The 17,225-nt window shown below is 37.6% G+C and overlaps 1 protein-coding gene across 8 annotated transcripts in view; it reads right to left on the bottom strand.

Annotated features, from left to right (window-relative positions):
• Positions 1 to 17,225, bottom strand: part of col11a2 (collagen type XI alpha 2 chain) — a 98,980-nt gene that overhangs the window by 20,608 nt on the left and 61,147 nt on the right. For all 8 annotated transcript variants that reach the window (XM_031891216.1, XM_031891218.1, XM_031891221.1 and 5 more), the window contains 14 exons: positions 15,408 to 15,452; positions 13,857 to 13,910; positions 13,540 to 13,584; positions 13,355 to 13,408; positions 12,736 to 12,789; positions 9,506 to 9,559; positions 7,861 to 7,968; positions 7,236 to 7,325; positions 6,735 to 6,788; positions 4,465 to 4,572; positions 3,808 to 3,915; positions 3,451 to 3,504; positions 1,889 to 1,942; positions 374 to 481 (listed from right to left, as the gene is read on the bottom strand). In XM_031891216.1, coding sequence (XP_031747076.1) covers positions 374 to 481; positions 1,889 to 1,942; positions 3,451 to 3,504; positions 3,808 to 3,915; positions 4,465 to 4,572; positions 6,735 to 6,788; positions 7,236 to 7,325; positions 7,861 to 7,968; positions 9,506 to 9,559; positions 12,736 to 12,789; positions 13,355 to 13,408; positions 13,540 to 13,584; positions 13,857 to 13,910; positions 15,408 to 15,452 — 990 coding nt within the window. The remainder of the gene's footprint in view (positions 1 to 373; positions 482 to 1,888; positions 1,943 to 3,450; positions 3,505 to 3,807; positions 3,916 to 4,464; positions 4,573 to 6,734; positions 6,789 to 7,235; positions 7,326 to 7,860; positions 7,969 to 9,505; positions 9,560 to 12,735; positions 12,790 to 13,354; positions 13,409 to 13,539; positions 13,585 to 13,856; positions 13,911 to 15,407; positions 15,453 to 17,225) is intronic.

Genomic DNA, 17,225 nt, shown 5'->3' with positions numbered 1-17,225 from the left:
TGCTCCCCAACCCCTTGGATGTTGCTCTCAGTGCCCCCAAACCAGGTAGTTATTTTTGAATTCCTGACTTGGGGGCAAGTTTTGGTTGAATAAAAACAAGATTTACTACCAAATAAAGCCCCCTGTAAGCTGATAGTGTGCATAGAGGCTCCCTAATAGCCAATCTTAGCCCTTATTTGGCACCTCCATGAACTTTTATGGTGCTTGTGTTGCTCTCCAAGTCTTTTTACATTTGACTATGGCTCACGAGTAAGAAAGGTTGGGGACACCTGATATATACACTAGTTTTAACACCACCTTTACTCCATAAATATACTTTCTCCACTTTTATAAATTCCCCCTTTATGTTTACACTGTATAGTTACACAGCCACCTGAAGTCCAATGGGTCCTGGAGCTCCTGGGAATCCTCGTGTTCCTTCATCTCCTTTTGCCCCAAACACTCCTTGCTGTCCACGGGGGCCAGGCTCTCCATCAGCACCCTGAATAGATGTCAAATAAGAATTATGTAATATAATAATAATAAGGCATAATAAGGCAAATGAAAGGTACAATTTAATAAAGGATCTGTATTTTCTAGTTCTGTTCCTAGGTTTCCTTTCTACTATCTTGAACAAAATACCGCCCTACTTTTCGGCTGACGTACATGATTCCTTAGCAAACATTGCACTTGGGCTTCCCCAGGCATCAAACCGAGAAAAAACTCAACACCTGCAAAAAGTATTGAGGTACACACTTCGTTCATGCCTTACCTGAGAACAAGTGGAGAATTCACCAATTACAGAGGAAGCAGACACAAGGATCTGGCCCCCCGTACCCTGAGCCTTCCCCTGTGACCCCCTGTGGGGTCTGTTTCGTCTATAGTTGTGCCACTGACTGCCAGCTCTTTCTCTACACCTCCCATGAGGCTCTCGGAACCAAGAAAGCTCAGTGCCTAAGGCTGATGCCACATGGGGCTGATTCTGGGTCAGTGGATTTAGTTATTGTAATGCTATATGCTATGTGGATCTGGTGAACCCAAACAGCTGTAGGTTTGAGCACCCAATGGAACTTTACACTTCAGTGGCATCAAATAGCTGTTTTTTGATTTGGCATAAAGTGGCTGTTTTTTTGGGCTTTGCACTTTCCTGCCCTTTGATAAATCCAGTTTAAAAGAGGACTGAAGGCTAACTAAGAAGGTGGGCAGAAATACTGTACATTACGTTTTGGGTTCTGTACCAGCCCAAGGCAACCACAGCCCTTTAGCAGTGAAGATCTGTGCCCCAAAAGATGCCCAAGTAACTCCCCATCTTCTTTTCTGCTGATTCCCTGCACATGCTCTGTGCTGCTGTCACTTACTGAGCTTAGGGACCTACTCACAATATACTGTATATATAGGATATAAATGTCCCAATATAAGGCTGATTAGTAATTAATACAGATACTACATGACAGCTGAGAAACCAGTGCATTTAACATCAGAATTTATTAATCAACCCTTTACTATCAGCTTATATGACAGGCAAACCTAATTTTCTGCTTGATAATTTGCAACAACCCCTAAGCTTAGCTTCTTAACAGCTGCCCAGAGCCCACTGAGCATGTGAGTGTTCACTTTCCAAGATAAGGAGCCCCTGTGACAAGTTTGAAGTTCAGGATCATTACGGCTATTGAGATGCTGAAACTTTTGGCTGGTGGAGTAAGTTTTGCATATAAAATTTGGCATGTTTAGGGTTTAGTTACCCTTTAAATTGTGAAGAATTCCACTGAGAAAATTCCCAGTTTATGAAGATGTATTTTAATGACCCCTAAAGTCTCCTGATCTAGGAATAAATACAAGTAAATATCTGCAGAGTATATAACTTAAATTATGAATGGTGTATGGAACAAATAGGTTGTTAATTACTCACCGCAGCTCCTGGTTGTCCAACAGAACCAATAGGACCAGATGGGCCAGGGGGTCCCTGAAAAAAGAAATATTTAGAATGCATGGAAAAAAATATGACAACTGAAATATGGAAACATACCATTCATTAGTGAAAATTAATGTATCTGATAATACAGTTAATGTTTAAGTACCAAGAGGAGCAGAGTTTCTTGTACTTATCTTTCCTCTATATTCTGAGTAAGATTTATTGTAGACAGTGAACCAAGAAATAATAAGGGCATTAAAAACATTCTAAATCACTATATTCTTCCAGGATATAATGTTTTCATATCTGTTAACTGCACTATTTATTACTTTTATATGTTTTATCTTCATATAGACTTGAAGGACTGATTCAGCTGGGGTGTAGCTGGGTGAAATGAGCCACAGGCCTGCTGTACATAGCTGCATAAGGAAAGCACACTGTGTACATATGAAAGGGAACAAATTACTGCTGCTGATCTTTGATATTTCAAGAACAATCTCAGTCCACCTGCCTTACACAACCCATTTTATGATGGCTATTTATTGATATAAAAGATGAATATAAAGGGGAAGTAAAACGAGGCAGACAGATACAGTTAAGAGTGCTGTACATGTAGTAGGCCAGCTATATCTAATACAGTATGTTTGAGGGCCAGATTAAATTAAAATAATGATTTCATACAGTTTACATCTATGGAGGTAGAACTGGGGGGGACACTAAGATGTATTTTGCTGGCCTGAACCTGCATGACCCACAGGTTTCAAGCCTGCATGCATGTCACTACTGAACAGTATAGTCAATGTATTCCTCCTTTTTATTTCCTAACTATTCTTTTCCTAATTATATCCATTATATTTCGATTATATCTTATATTATATTGCTAGGGTGCAGAAACATAGAGTAACTGAAAGATTGCCTGTGTTACATGATATTTATAATTTAAAACTGAAACCTACCATGTAATTGGTTTGTAACTGAGATCTGTTGGTTGAATTATTGTAATTGATGTGTTTGGTAAACATTCTTTTAAAAATCCCTAATGTGGCAGAGACCTCCAGTTGTCAAGCAACAGCTTTTGAATTACGAATTAGTTAGACATTTGGGGCGCGAAAAATTCAGAAGGGCTCTGCCGCTGTTTACAATGGTTTGGTATGAATATTTCGTGACTTTTGGTTCGCCAATACGATATTATTGTGACTAATATGATTTTTTCGTAAGCATTTTCGGGATATTTGCGATCTTCAGAAATTTATTTTCCAATCCGAATTTTTCCCATTCGGGATTCGAACTCGTGTTTTGATAAATGTGCCCCATAGTAGTGCCATGTAAAATGTGTACTGTTTCTGATATCAATAATGGGTCCCCTTAACTTCTTGCCCATTATTTTCATCCAAGATTAAATAGTTGTCTAAATCACTCATTTTTTGTTTGTTTGTTTAAGATGTCTGGATGAAAGAAAGAACAAGATAAAAAAGCAAATTGTTCTAATTTTATGACAGAAGATATTTTAAGGTTAACATTTTTTGAAGATTATCTCTAAAAAAATCACAAATGCTCACATGTTCTCCTTTGTTTCCTTTTGCTCCTTTCTGTCCATGTTCTCCAACTTCACCCTAAAAAAAAGTAAACATTAGTAAACATTTTTTTTAGTAAACATTAGTAAACGAAAGTAAACATTTTTTTACACCCCTAAGTTTAATCAGCAGCACTTATTGTGCTATGCTCAACCACACCCTACTGCTACAGAATATTATCTACATTATTCTTATTCACACAAACGCACAGCGTAATAAGAAATGGTGGTATTTTCATACACACAAGCATGTCACCCAATAAAGACACAACCACTGTAAATTACTGATATGAAGAAATATGGGTGTAACATACATACTGCATGCAGTAACTAAAGAGGTCACCTTGTCCCCATCCTCTCCGGAAATTCCTGGAGGTCCCGCGGGACCAGGCAGCCCCACAGGTCCTTGAACACCATCTCTACCAGCAGGGCCAATTGGTCCTTTTTCCCCCTACAAATATATTAAGATTGAGTTTGAAATGTTTGTGTTAATTTTAAATATTGTGATTCAAAAATACAAAGTCATTAAACAGGATAATACATTTAGATGTATGTGATAGTTCAGATTCATTACTCCAACTGTAATTATCAGATGTAGTAAAAATATGCTGCAACCTTCATGTAATATGGCCAGACTGAATACAACTGCTGTCCAATAAAACAAATCAGTAAACAGTAATTTTTGAGATTTGTGTAGGTCTGTTGCCAATAGGCAAGCTACCCTGTCACTTGTTAATTCCCATTGAGTGCTGAAATCCACTTGTGCTCCCATAAAAACATCATGCAACAACAGCATTATCAGACAGCACTGTGGATCAACTGGAAACTACCATTGTAATCAGTGGAACTGCTTCAGTTTTTTTGGTTTTTCTTTTTTTTTTAGTTTTTGCTTTTGTTTAGTATACAGGTTATTACCACTATTCAGCATATTCACACATTTGCGTAAGATTTAATTGCAGTAGATCTAATTGGTAAATCAGTTTAATAGCCGAATACTTACTGGCACTCCTTTCTCGCCTGCAGCTCCAGCTGGCCCCTGGGGGCCAGGTCTTCCTGGAGGCCCAATAGGTCCTCCTTGTCCAGGTCCACCTCTCTCTCCTGGAGATCCCTGTTTGAGGCATGCAGAAGGTTTAGGTAGTTATGGCAAGGTAATATACAATTCACTTTGAGTGCAAGAGCAAGATCTATTTTTTATATATATAATATATATGAAATAGATATTAACCACTGTATTAAAGGAGAATGCAAGTCAAAATTTAAAAAGCATACTGCCCAATAGTCCTCCTATTGTTTAGTAAAAATGCCACACTTTTGGCTCACCTAATCAAATATTTACTCAGTCACACTTCACATTTTCTAGAACAGGCAGCCATCTCTAAAAAGTTATTCTCCCTTCCTTTCCCTCCTTGCTTCATACTGCACATGTGTTTCATTCCCTCCCCCCCTCCCCTCTGCCAGATCCGCTTCTGATTGGCTGGTGGGCATTTGTAGCTCAGAACAGGAGACAGGAGCACCTACAGGAAGGACAGCGAGAGTTCAGTGATGTCACTGTAGTCTTTACACTGCTGTAGGCTGCCAGCACCATATCTCAGAGAAGCAAGCAGGGATCTGGGAATTTAGATATGCAGTAAGTACTTAAAAAGAATGCCTTTAGACTTACTTTAAATTTATATTAACCTTTCATTGTCCTTTAACTAATGTATTCATAAAATGTATATGATATATATTAAAACATTGGTTAATATACTGGTTAATGATTACTGCTTACAATTTATGGAAGGAGTAGTTTACAGGAAATTATGCAGTGCTATGACAACGTTGGCTCTCTAGAGTCATTATAACTATATAATATACAGATTGGATCTTAGTGATGTAGTGATGTAAATTCTGTCTCATGACAAGTGCTGTATCTACACTTGACTTGGGCCATCATTTCTCTTTCTTATAATGAGATATTTATTTGACATGAGTCACACACAGAATGTCCATAATTTAAATGTTAGCAGAGATAATTGCCAACTGAAACAGAAAACAGCAACATACAGTACATCCAGGTTGTTAATGTTTTCTATTGCTATCCAGATGAACTGTCACATGTGTAAAAAGATTGGCACAAATATATTAAAACAAGCACTGTAAATAAAAGTGTTTTATTCATTATATATATGGAAACAGGAAGCCCTACTACTCCATGCAAAAGGTGTCTATCTCAATGCATAAACCACAATAAAGAATGGTATCTAAAACTATGCTGTGAAGGGAACTGCAACTCAAAATAAGCAGTGGGGCTCATTTATAAACACTGGGCGAATTTGCACATGCAAGTTGTAACCCATAGCAACCAATCAGTGATTGGCTTTTCTCAGCCAGCTGCAGGGTAAACAATGAAAGGAAATATTTGATTGGTTGCCATGGCTTACTGCCCAGGTGCAGATCACCCAGTGTTTATAAATGAGCCCCACTGTGGCTTTAAAACATTTGTAAATTGCAAGCAGCATTTGTGTACTCTGTACGCACTGTTTGTTCTGTCAATGAACATTGTAGCAGAAGTCAGTTTTCCTCCAGGTCTGTTAATCAGCTGGCTTTTACTACTTTTACAACAGTAGTCAAAACCAGCAGAACAGAAACTATAAATAGTCAAACGGATACTGTTTTCAATAGCAATTCCATTTAAAAATAACTAATAACTATAACACTACTGATAATGATAATGAGCCAAACTTTTAGCAAACAGATGCCTATACTATAAGTAGCTTTTATGTTCCAAACCCTTGCATGCTTAGTGATAAAGAAAATATGACACCTAGGCAGTAACACATAGCAACCAATCACTGATTAGATTTGATTGCTTGTCATGGGATTACTGGCTAAGTGCAAATTTGCCCAGTGTTAAGAAATGATCCCTGTGGGGCAGATATTTAGCCACAATCACATGGTGGAGCAGGCTTGCCTTTAATGCATTAGATGTAGGCATTTAACTTGGATCAAGTTCCAGAGGCTTTATTACTTGATAAGCAAACTGAATATAATAATATCAGAGACAAAGTAATTATATATATATACATAGCAAAAAAGGGGAAGTTGTGCTCACCACTTGTCATCTATATTTATACATATATATGTGTGTATATTTGTATGTATAAAACTCTTTTATATAATGGCACCACTATTTTGACTTGTACTTACAGCGAGTCAAAGGCTAGATTTACTATCTGCATAAAAACAATCCTTGTACAGTAATCCATTGTGACAGTATATGAGCATACTTACTGCGGGGCCTGGGGGGCCTGCTGGACCTTCATTACCTTTGAGACCAGGTCCACCCTATAAAGGATAAAAATGACGTAAAATGACATTTCAGTTTTTAGATAAATAATTTCTCCTGAGAATCGCCATTGCATAAAAATATATTAGGTTAAGACCAAAACAAAACAAAAAAAATTTAGGAATGAGTTGGAACTATAAACAGCAGTACCAGTAAAATTAATAAGCTTGGTATATGAAGTTTGCAAGATCGTCCTTAAAAGTAGATACATATAAATGCTAAACTGATAACAATTTTAACTAGGGAAACAGAGAATAGCTGCTTAAGCTAACCATTGATCAGTGATCTGCATGATACATTTTTTTTGTCGCCAGTTTAGGTCTGCGTCTTGCAGCTCACTATAGGAAGCAGGCTAAATTGCCTTTTAGATAATCCATATGGTCTACACTTTCTCTACAGGAGACCTGGCAGACTTCTCTTGTAATATTAATGACAATGTAACTCACCGGAGTACCTGGCAGGCCTCTCTCTCCAGGAAATCCTCTCAGTCCAGCAGGTCCATCCTTCCCACCAACTCCTGTTGGACCCGGATCACCCTGTATAAAAAAAAAAGGAGAAGTGGGTAAGGAGGAAAAAAGTACTATTCAAAATACAGATAAAATGGAATGAGGAGAAAAACTTCCTTCCAGCACCAGGAACACCATATATTAGTGGTATATAAAATAAAAATATAAAATTAAAAGTAATATTTAACCAGAAACTATATTTAGCACATTTACACAATGAAGTGACAAAATCTAGGAGAAATAAAAGCACACTATGTAATTTCACTGACAGCCAAAATGAAGACTTTTATGGGGGACCCTGTGGATATCTATATTATACTATGTAGTGAAGGACAAATATGCAACTGGAAGGGGGTCATGCAATTCTCCCATTGCCAGAAAGTGGTCATCATTAAACAAATACATATTAAACCACTAAATAGAACCACATTGGCAAAAAATAAATGGAGATATAGCTAATCAATATTAGGGGATGATAGAAACACTACATCTTACAGGCAAAACATTGTAAAGAATCTGAAAAAAATAAGACAGAAACTATAAGTACTTGTTGTCATACACTCACCTTGGTGCCTTCCTTTCCTGAAGGACCTGACAACCCTTGCTCTCCTGGGGGCCCTGGTGGTCCAGGATGTCCTCTCTCTCCCATAGGGCCAGATTCACCTTGTGTTCCCTGCGCAGAAATCAGGGTGAGATAACTCATTAGAAAAGGTATACACTCTGAATGACTTTGTGTCCTAAATTCATCTGAGCATGTTCAAATGTCGGGTCATCATTGTGGGTAACATAATTATGCGGAGGAATGTGATTCAAGTTTTTTATCATATCTACTGTCGTAAAATATGGTATAGGTATAGTTGGATATTTTATGGTTAAAAATGCCCCTGGAATTAGGCGCCAATGAGCCCTCTTATCTTCCCTCTAGGTTTATCCTTACATCTCTTTTAGAACTTTTTATTCCATTTAGAACTTAACACATCCTTTCAGAACTGAAAAAATTGCATTCAAATTTAAATGACACCCTGGACTGTGCTTTTAATAGAGATGCACCAAATCCAAGATTCGATTCTGAAGTCCAAATCCTTAAAATTGTGTGACTTTTCGTTACATGAACATAGAGGTTGAAAATTTTTCACTGCGCCCACAAGATTTGGTGCAGGATTTTTAGTTCTGCTGAATTCCAAAAGTGGATTCAGTGCATCCCTAGTTTTTATCTATACTGGGTTCTTTTTGAAGTGTGATTGGGGTCATTGTGCTGCCCATAATCTGCACTGGCATCCCAGCTTTCTGATACTGGATTCAATATTGAGCTTCAAATGCCTTGCTAATCTCCTAATATCATAATGCAGTACACACATCAGTGTATAAGGAGGTTAAATATTTTCATTACAATAAGTGATAACAACTGCCAAGGTAGAGCCTTGGTTACGCCTTTCCCTGAGGAAAAGTCTAGAAATTTAGAGCTCAAAAAGGGACATGGCCCAGAGGAAGAGCTTCGTTGTCCTTTGTACCACTCTGCAGTAGCTCTCACATGGCTAGCTAGTGACAGGGATAGAGGGAAGTGGAGCTTGCTATAGGAGCTAGATAAAGACGGATAGCCAAATTTAAAAAAGTGCACAATGGAAATGTGCAAAAAATATGATGGTTTGTGCCCCTTTCTCCATTTGCCACCCTGCCTTGCACTTTGTAAATGACACGTCTATGGGCACAATAAGGTTCATCTCCTACTATCAAAAAACTGAAAATATAGCTACCCTGTAATACTGTACATAGTGCTTACTATGTAGCTGTAAAAGCACTAGACTGTGTGACCTTTACGGTGCAGGCCCATTGCTTGGTTGGTTAAATCAGTACAGTGCATGCCCATTGCTTGGTTCGTTAAATAATGATATTTATGTAACCAGGTACATTAATTAATTACATTAATTATTAATTAATTAAGTCAGCTCTGTTAAAGCAAAAAGCCCCTAATATCAATTTGAAGATACATTCCTGGGCTGCACAGTGCTCAAAGCAATATTTGCCATTGCACTGAACCCTATAGCAACCCAAGATCATTTTTTACATTATCTAGTGCTGTTACACTATAAGCATTTGGAAATTAGGCTAAATACCATTATGATAATATTGAACACAATTATGTTTTATAATGGCTTAAAACACACAATTAGTTGTCAAATATACACTCTGAGACGTAGCTAATATCTTACCTGAGATCCAACAACACCTGGGGGACCAGTAGTTCCCATCTTTCCTTGGAAACCCTATAAAACATGTGATATAGAAGGACTAAGTATATCAGCATTATAAGTGTATAACTTATTTAACTGCTATGAATTCTGTTTATGTTGTAAGAGTTGTAAGAGTTGCAAAAAGGCCTTAAAGGAAAACTATACCTCCAGAATGATTACATCACCAACAGGTAATTTATATCATAATATGTGACCTATTAAAGTATCTTACCATATTGGCATATAGATATCAGTAAATATTGCCCTTTTACATCTTTTATCTTGAACCGCCATTTTGTCTGTGTGCTCACTCACAGATCACCTATACTAGGAAGAAGTGGGGAAGAGAAAGAGAGAGCTCACTGGCTGCTATAACCTTGAATGTATGTGTAGCCTTGGTGGGTGTGTGCCCAGTAAATCATATGAACAGCCTTTAGACTTAAAATGGCAACTATCCAATGGCAGATGCTAATAGAAAAGTATATTTTTAAGAAAATGTTTATGTAAATCAAGCAGTGTTTTAAATATGGGCTGTTTTATGAGAATAGTTTCCCTTTAAGAGACCTATATGTTCTAAAAGGCAACACAGGTTCTAACGGTAACTGATGGAAGTATGGAAGTATGATTTCAGGGACTTAGTGGAGTTTGGGGTGGTATTTCGACATAATTGGGGAGTGGATCAGGGTGGGGCCACGTGTGTAAGGAGGTTTTTTCTACATTGAGGCCCCATTTTACTTGTAAATATGGTATATATGCATTTTTGTCAAAGCAATGGTTTTTGGTGCTTAAAATGGCAGCTATTAATTTGGGTAGAAAATGTATTTTTCATTAATAAAAATTATTTTAAATATAAATTGTTTTCTTTAATATTTTTTTTTATAGAGAACTATTATTTTGGGGTATAGTTTCTATTTAAGGCTCAGTATTGTTTATTATAATGAGTGTAAATTTATTCTGAATGTTGACTTTCATTATCAATGCAACTTAAAAATGTTTTGGGAATGTTATTTTCCACAAGAAATTTAAAGCACCTACAGTGGTTCCAATCTTTTTGTCAGGCAGGTCACAAAAAGTCACAGCTGGATTACACTCACCAGGGCTTAATCTCATTACCAATGCCACTTGCCACATACAGAAATATTATCAAGCATCAACACCATGGCCTTAGTTACCATTGCTATGCAGATAATTTCCAATCCTTTCCTTTAAACCGGACAATAGGGATCCAATATCTACAATCAATAGGCGCTTAGCTTACCTGCAGAACAATGTTCCCTCTAAATCCTTCTTGGCTATGTGCGCAAAAAAATATTTTGTGTGGGCATTTTAAACTTGTGTGTGCATTTAAAGAAACAGTGTGCTCAGGTCAGAATAGATACAACATTTTGTTTTCACGCAAAATTCTTGGTACGCACCACAATTTGCTGTGTGTGGTAGCACAGCATTGAAGGAACATTGGTGAACCTGAACTGGCTTAAACTAAACTTGGACGAGGCAGAGAAACTCATAACTGGAGGGCACAGGCCGATAACAAGGTGGCAGGGAGTACCATCCGTGGATTTAAAACTTGGGGGTGTAAATCTAGATTTGTCAGACAAGGTGCATAGCCTGGGTGTGATTCTAGATAGTAATTTCTCACTCAAACATCAGGTGTCAGCTGCCATCAGATCATCATTCTTCCATTTTAGAAACATTGCAGAAATAAAAACTTGATTCCACTGGAGGACAAGCCAAAATGAAGTCATGTTTTTGTATCCTCAAGACTGGATTACTGCTACATCCACTTGTTTTTATGGGTCTTTCATAAAAAGAACTGCGCCAATTACAGGTAGTACAAAATGCAGAAGCCAGGCTACTCTCCCATCAACACCGGCAATGCCACATACAATTAGTTTTACAAGCCCTACACTGGCTTCCAAATAAATGGAGGATTCACTTCAAAATTGACCTTCGTGCCTTTAAATCTCAAAATAATCTGTAAAGTTTATCTGGAAGAACTTCAGATTCCTCATGTAACCTCCTGGCCTCTTCGTTCTTCAGACTAAGGAATACTTAAAGTACTCAGAGTAGCAATAAAATCCTTTGGATCTCGTGCTTTCTGTCACCAAGCACCCACAGTATAGAACTCTTTGCCATATAAAGTCCGAGATGCATCTTCTTTGGATGTTTTTAAAAGCAGACTTAAAGCATAACTGCTGTTTGTTGCAAAGAAAACATGGAACAGAAATGGTGTCAACTCTACATTATTGTCTAGGAAAGGGTTAAGGGGGAAACAATTATATAATTATATATTGTGACCATAAAATAAACTCTTCCAGAGGATGTAAAGATAACTCTTGAACAAAGGAGTATTTTCTTTCTTTTACCGACCTCTTGATTAGCTACTAGTTAGGCTGGTTTAACTATGGCAAAAAAACTGAAGTTTCCACTGCTGACAAGTAGCAGATAGGTAATGTACCAATCTGTCTGGATTCAAGCTGGTAACTTGCTGTTTGCAATGCAGTCTGCATTACAGCTGCTCTATGCTAAGGACTAGGCCCGAGAGCCAAAGATGACTAAAGAGCATACTTGAGCTGTCCATACATGGAAAGATCCACCTGTCTGGCTTGGTCACCAAACGAGCGGATCTTTGCCCGATATACCCACCTTGATGTAGGCAATATCAGATTGATCGGTCATTCAGCCCTTAGGCCAAACAATCAAATCACATTGTTGAGATAAAGGCCATTGGGACAAGGAAAGCATTAATGTGCTGATGCATTCCTCAACCCAATGTGATTTTTAAACCTGCCCCATTGACATCTGCCTGATTTTTGGCCAGTTATTGGTTGGGGGGCCCATCTCAGGGCCCCATATATTGGTCAATAAGCTGCCGACTAAGACTGACAGCAGCTTTTACTGGTTCATGTATGGCCACTTTTAGACTTTAGTCGGGGATAAAGACACTCTGCATAACCACCCAAGCTACTGGATGAAAGGGGAAAAACTGATCTCAGCAAAAATACTGTACTTTCAGTCCTTTTTACCGGATATTTTGTATAAAAGAACAATTTTCTGTTTATTCCCATACTTTTCTGGGTGAACTGAATCATGCCCTAAGATCACTAAATTGTACTTAAAATCTAGCACTGTACTCATGGAAAGCACATGTTATTATCTCAATATAAACTGAAATGATACTTCTGAGAAGTTTGTGCAGAGCTACTCACCACTTCACCTCTCTGTCCGGGATGTCCTGGGATTCCATCCTTTCCTGGTGGTCCCTGCCAAGGAGGAGAGAGAGTTGTGAGAAAAGATTTAAACAAACAATTAGAAGATTAACATAATTGTAGCATAAGTGGATAAAGAGCTTTACCTGTCAAACTACACAAACACATGTTCAACACCTGCAGTGCCTAGCATATTAGAAACAGCAGTGCCCTCTAGCCACACATTTAATGTATATGTATATATATATTTATATATATTTTATGCCTATTTGTACATAGCAAATTTAGGAAGCTACTGGCTCTGAGCCTGGAGGCCACAGACTTGTGGGATGATAATTGATAAGGTAGGAAAATCCTCTGAGCAACTCTCTGCTAAGCAGTAAAGAGAAAGTACTTTACAAACTAGGCTTTGTTTTCCAAAGCTTACTCCCTTAATGATGAAGTAAGTTTTCTTTTTTATTAGTCCCCATCCCAGGGCAGGGGACTAACCAAGAGCTTAATAAAAAATTTGGTATGATATTATTATTATTATTATGATATTAATATAGTTTGGACTCCAATACATTTTGTGTACCATATTGACAGCCCAGTAGATAGTATCAAGTTTGAAGTTACTTACTGGTGGTCCCTTAGGACCTGGGAAGCCATTAGAGCCTTGTGGTCCAGGAAGACCCTAAAATAAAAGATAATTTAAAGTATGTGAGGAGACAGATAAATGCATACAGAAGAGAAGGAATCACAAAGAAAAATAAAGACACAAATGGATAAATGGCTTAAACAACTTGGGAAAATATGGCAACTTACCCTTTCTCCCAGTGGCCCTGATGGACCATCACCACCAGAAGTGCCCTAGATTTTAAAAAAATAAAATTAGAATAATATGAGGTTTCACACTTTATAGTTCATTATTGCAATTGACAGCTCTCCATTCTAGCTATAAATACACACTACCATATGGTATAACTCACAAATACCATATTATCATGCATATAGCTGAAACACATTTAGCTGTGCTTTGTGGATCCCATGGGACAAATCACTTTTTGGCTAAAATTACATTTTGCACAGTGCCCCATGCTCTGCTTAATCTACATACAGTAGCAACTAGAAAACTGACTGACCTTTGGTCCTGATTTTCCTGTGGCACCTCGGGGTCCTCTTTGACCTCTAGGTCCCTGTAGAAAGAAATTTGAAAAAAGCATAAGTAAAATACAAGGCAGGCACAGGAATACAACGCTGACATTAGGTGCATCACTTCTTTTAGACAGGGCACAAACTTAGAGGTATAACATCTCAGCAGCTCAGATTTAAGGGAAAATAAAAGACTATAGGGTTGATTCACTAAAGGTCGATAAGCGTTATCGCATGCTTTTTTGCTTTAAAATTGGGGGACAAAAAAACACACGATTCGCTAAAGTATTATCGCATGCGTTAAGACACATATTGTGTGCGTTAAATAGCGCGTTACTGCAATGCGTTAATTTTAGTGCATGCGTTAATTCGCGTGTATAAATAATACTAACGCATGATTCACAAACACATATGAAGCACTAAATATCGCATTAGTCTGTGCGAAGCTTAACACCTACTTGGGGCAGGCGGTACTTAAAGAAAATTGTGGTTGGTGAGCTATTGGCAACACAACATGGACTTTGCAGTGGGACTCTGCAGTTGCAGATTTTTTTTATGTGTTGGCCTTAGAGTGATGCATCCTCCAGGGAAATGGTCATTTTCAGAAAAGTAGTTTTATGAACGTAATGGTTACGTGCGTTAAATCGTGCGCTAATATAGCAAGTAGCAAAATATATTGTGCGCAGCGGGAATTAACACACGTGCGGAAAATAACGCAAGAAAAACGCTCATCATGACTTAAATAACACAAACAACATTGCGTCTAAATTAACGCAAGTATCCTTTTAGTGAATCGTGCGTTAAGTCGCAAAAATAAAGAAGCGATAAAATTTTTAACGCATGCTATAAATAGCTTTTAACGCACTTTAGTGAATCAGCCCTTATGTTTGGCACTGTAGATTTTGGAAATCACAGCTTTTAACTGATTCTGCTGCAATTCCCATGACTGTAATTTTTTTATACTTTGGTAATGTCTTAATGTGTTTAATAACTGCCTTTAATCAAGTTTAGGAGCATATTCTCATTCAGTAGAAAGGTGTTTAGCATCAGATGACCCTCCAGACATAGTTGCAGCACTCCCACTACCGCCAACAATCTCACCACAGAGTCTGCTAGAATAAGAACATTTAGAGGGCTACAAGCTGCCAAATAGTAGAAAATGGAATAGACCGTACTCAGTGTCACACTTGTGATATCTACTTCCCAACATTATTCATTGTTTACTCATTAGGTATAACCTATTACTTGGGCATGTAACATGAGAAAACATCAGGTGACTGTGAAACCCTTTGGGTTTAAATGGGTGAGAAATAGCAGTAGGTGATACCTGGTAATAATAAATGGACTGTGTAGAATATATAACTGTATGTCACACTAACTGCATATGCTGATAAGATTAATCTCCCTCAGGTTTGCCCAAGGCAGTTAATTATTTTGCAGAGGGGACCTGTTGTATACTGCAGTGACAATATGACTTGAGTAGTAGGGGAAAGTGGGAAACATGGTAAAACAACATATTAGTTAATAAACTTGTCACTTACCGATGGTCCCCTTTCTCCTCGAGGGCCAGATTTTCCTGACAGACCCTTTAGGGAACAAATGAATAAACATTTTATACAAAGTAGAATACATATGGAAATATATAATACATTAATTATGAATTACATGGAAAGCAACAATGTGTTTATGTTTCACTTGAAACTGGGTGAAATAGAACACTATGATGAGATTAACTTCTCCTTGAAACTGAGTGAAACAGAAAACAATGAGGGGATTAACTTCTCCTTGAAACTGGGTGAAACAGAAACAATAATGAAATTAACTTTTCCTTAAAAATTGGATGAAACAGAAAACAGTGAGGGGATTAAATTCTCATTGAAAATGTGGCAAGGACAGGCTGGCACCGACTATTCTATTCCTTTACTATTCGAAGCCTCCATAGGACTCAATGGTACTTGACAGATCAAACCTGCTAAAAAAAAATTTTAAAAGAGAAAGAGTTCACTAAACATTAATAAATTCTCGAATTATGGGAGTTATTTTCCAACTCAAATTTTTTGGGGGGAAATTTCTGAAATTTCAAAGAACAATTTCAGAAAAATCAAGTACTGGCAAAAGCCCATTTGTAAATCTTGAAAAATATCTAGAAAAAATCTACTTTTTCTCAAAATTGCTTAGTAAATATGCCCCTAAATGTTAAATACCAAAAAAATAAGATAAACATTTTTAATGAAATATGGATTGGGAAGCAAAATTAACACTTAACACAATTAACAGGACTGCAACACACTTTTCTCAATTACAGTGAAGTAGCTGTTACCCACAGAAAGGTTGCACCTATACTGAAACCATAATGGAGATAAATGACCAAGAAGGTAGTTTGTACTACCGCATATACAAAGACTCCAAATTTATGATACGGTTTGTACCACAGTCTGGTACTTACAGCCAGGCCTTAACTGAAGTTATAAAACCACAGCCTGAACTTAAGTTGCAAATGTATTTATATATATAATGGCCTGGTTGTAACTACCATGCTGTGGAAAAAGCCTTATCCTAATTATGCAGTCTTTCTATACAGTAAAAAAAATATTTTCCTTGACGAGAATGTATTTTAAGGAGTTTTCCAATATATACGTAATTATATATTTAGTGCTCCCTCTTGTGACATCAGAGAAGGGTGTAACAATAATTACATCAGAGATGGGAGGAGCCATGTAGGAAGTCTGGACCACAGCGCTCTCATCAACCATTCCTGGTGGTGGTATAGCCTAAGCCCACAGGTACTGTAAATTTAAATTCTGGCCCATTGCATCAGTAGTCTCTTACTATTCCCAACCTCTGCTTTCCCTTACTACACATTCTAATAAACAGTGCATTTATAGTCAGCTTTTCCCAGTAGGGTTGCTACCTTAGTCTCCAGTTAAAACCAGGCAAAGGGGGTGGGTCAATGACTTTGAGGGGCAATCGTGGTGATGTCGGAGAGCTATGACATCAGGGCAGACATGATGACATTATGGGGAGGGATTATCATGTCGGGGAAAGAACTACTGTGTTATTCTGACTCAACTGGGTGGATTTCAGACATGTTTTGACATGGACAGCCCCTCAAAAACTGGGCTGTCCACTTCAAAATCAGACAGGTGGCAAGCTTAGTCTCCAGCCAATTCCCACAATAACTAATATGTTTTGTGATTAACCTGTTTGGTGATTAACTTTTGTGTACAAAATAAATTTCTACTTTTTTATATATCTGTGTGGATTATTGTTCATTGAGTTCCTGCTCTTACAGACCCAACTGAGACCTGTAAAGGAGAATAATAGAAGCATGCAAAGCATAGAGGAAAGTAAATGTTGAC

The sequence above is a fragment of the Xenopus tropicalis genome, chromosome 8, assembly GCF_000004195.4.
Source record: "Xenopus tropicalis strain Nigerian chromosome 8, UCB_Xtro_10.0, whole genome shotgun sequence".
In the NCBI taxonomy this organism is placed as follows: domain Eukaryota; kingdom Metazoa; phylum Chordata; class Amphibia; order Anura; family Pipidae; genus Xenopus; species Xenopus tropicalis.
This window is presented reverse-complemented; position numbering and strand designations above follow the sequence as displayed.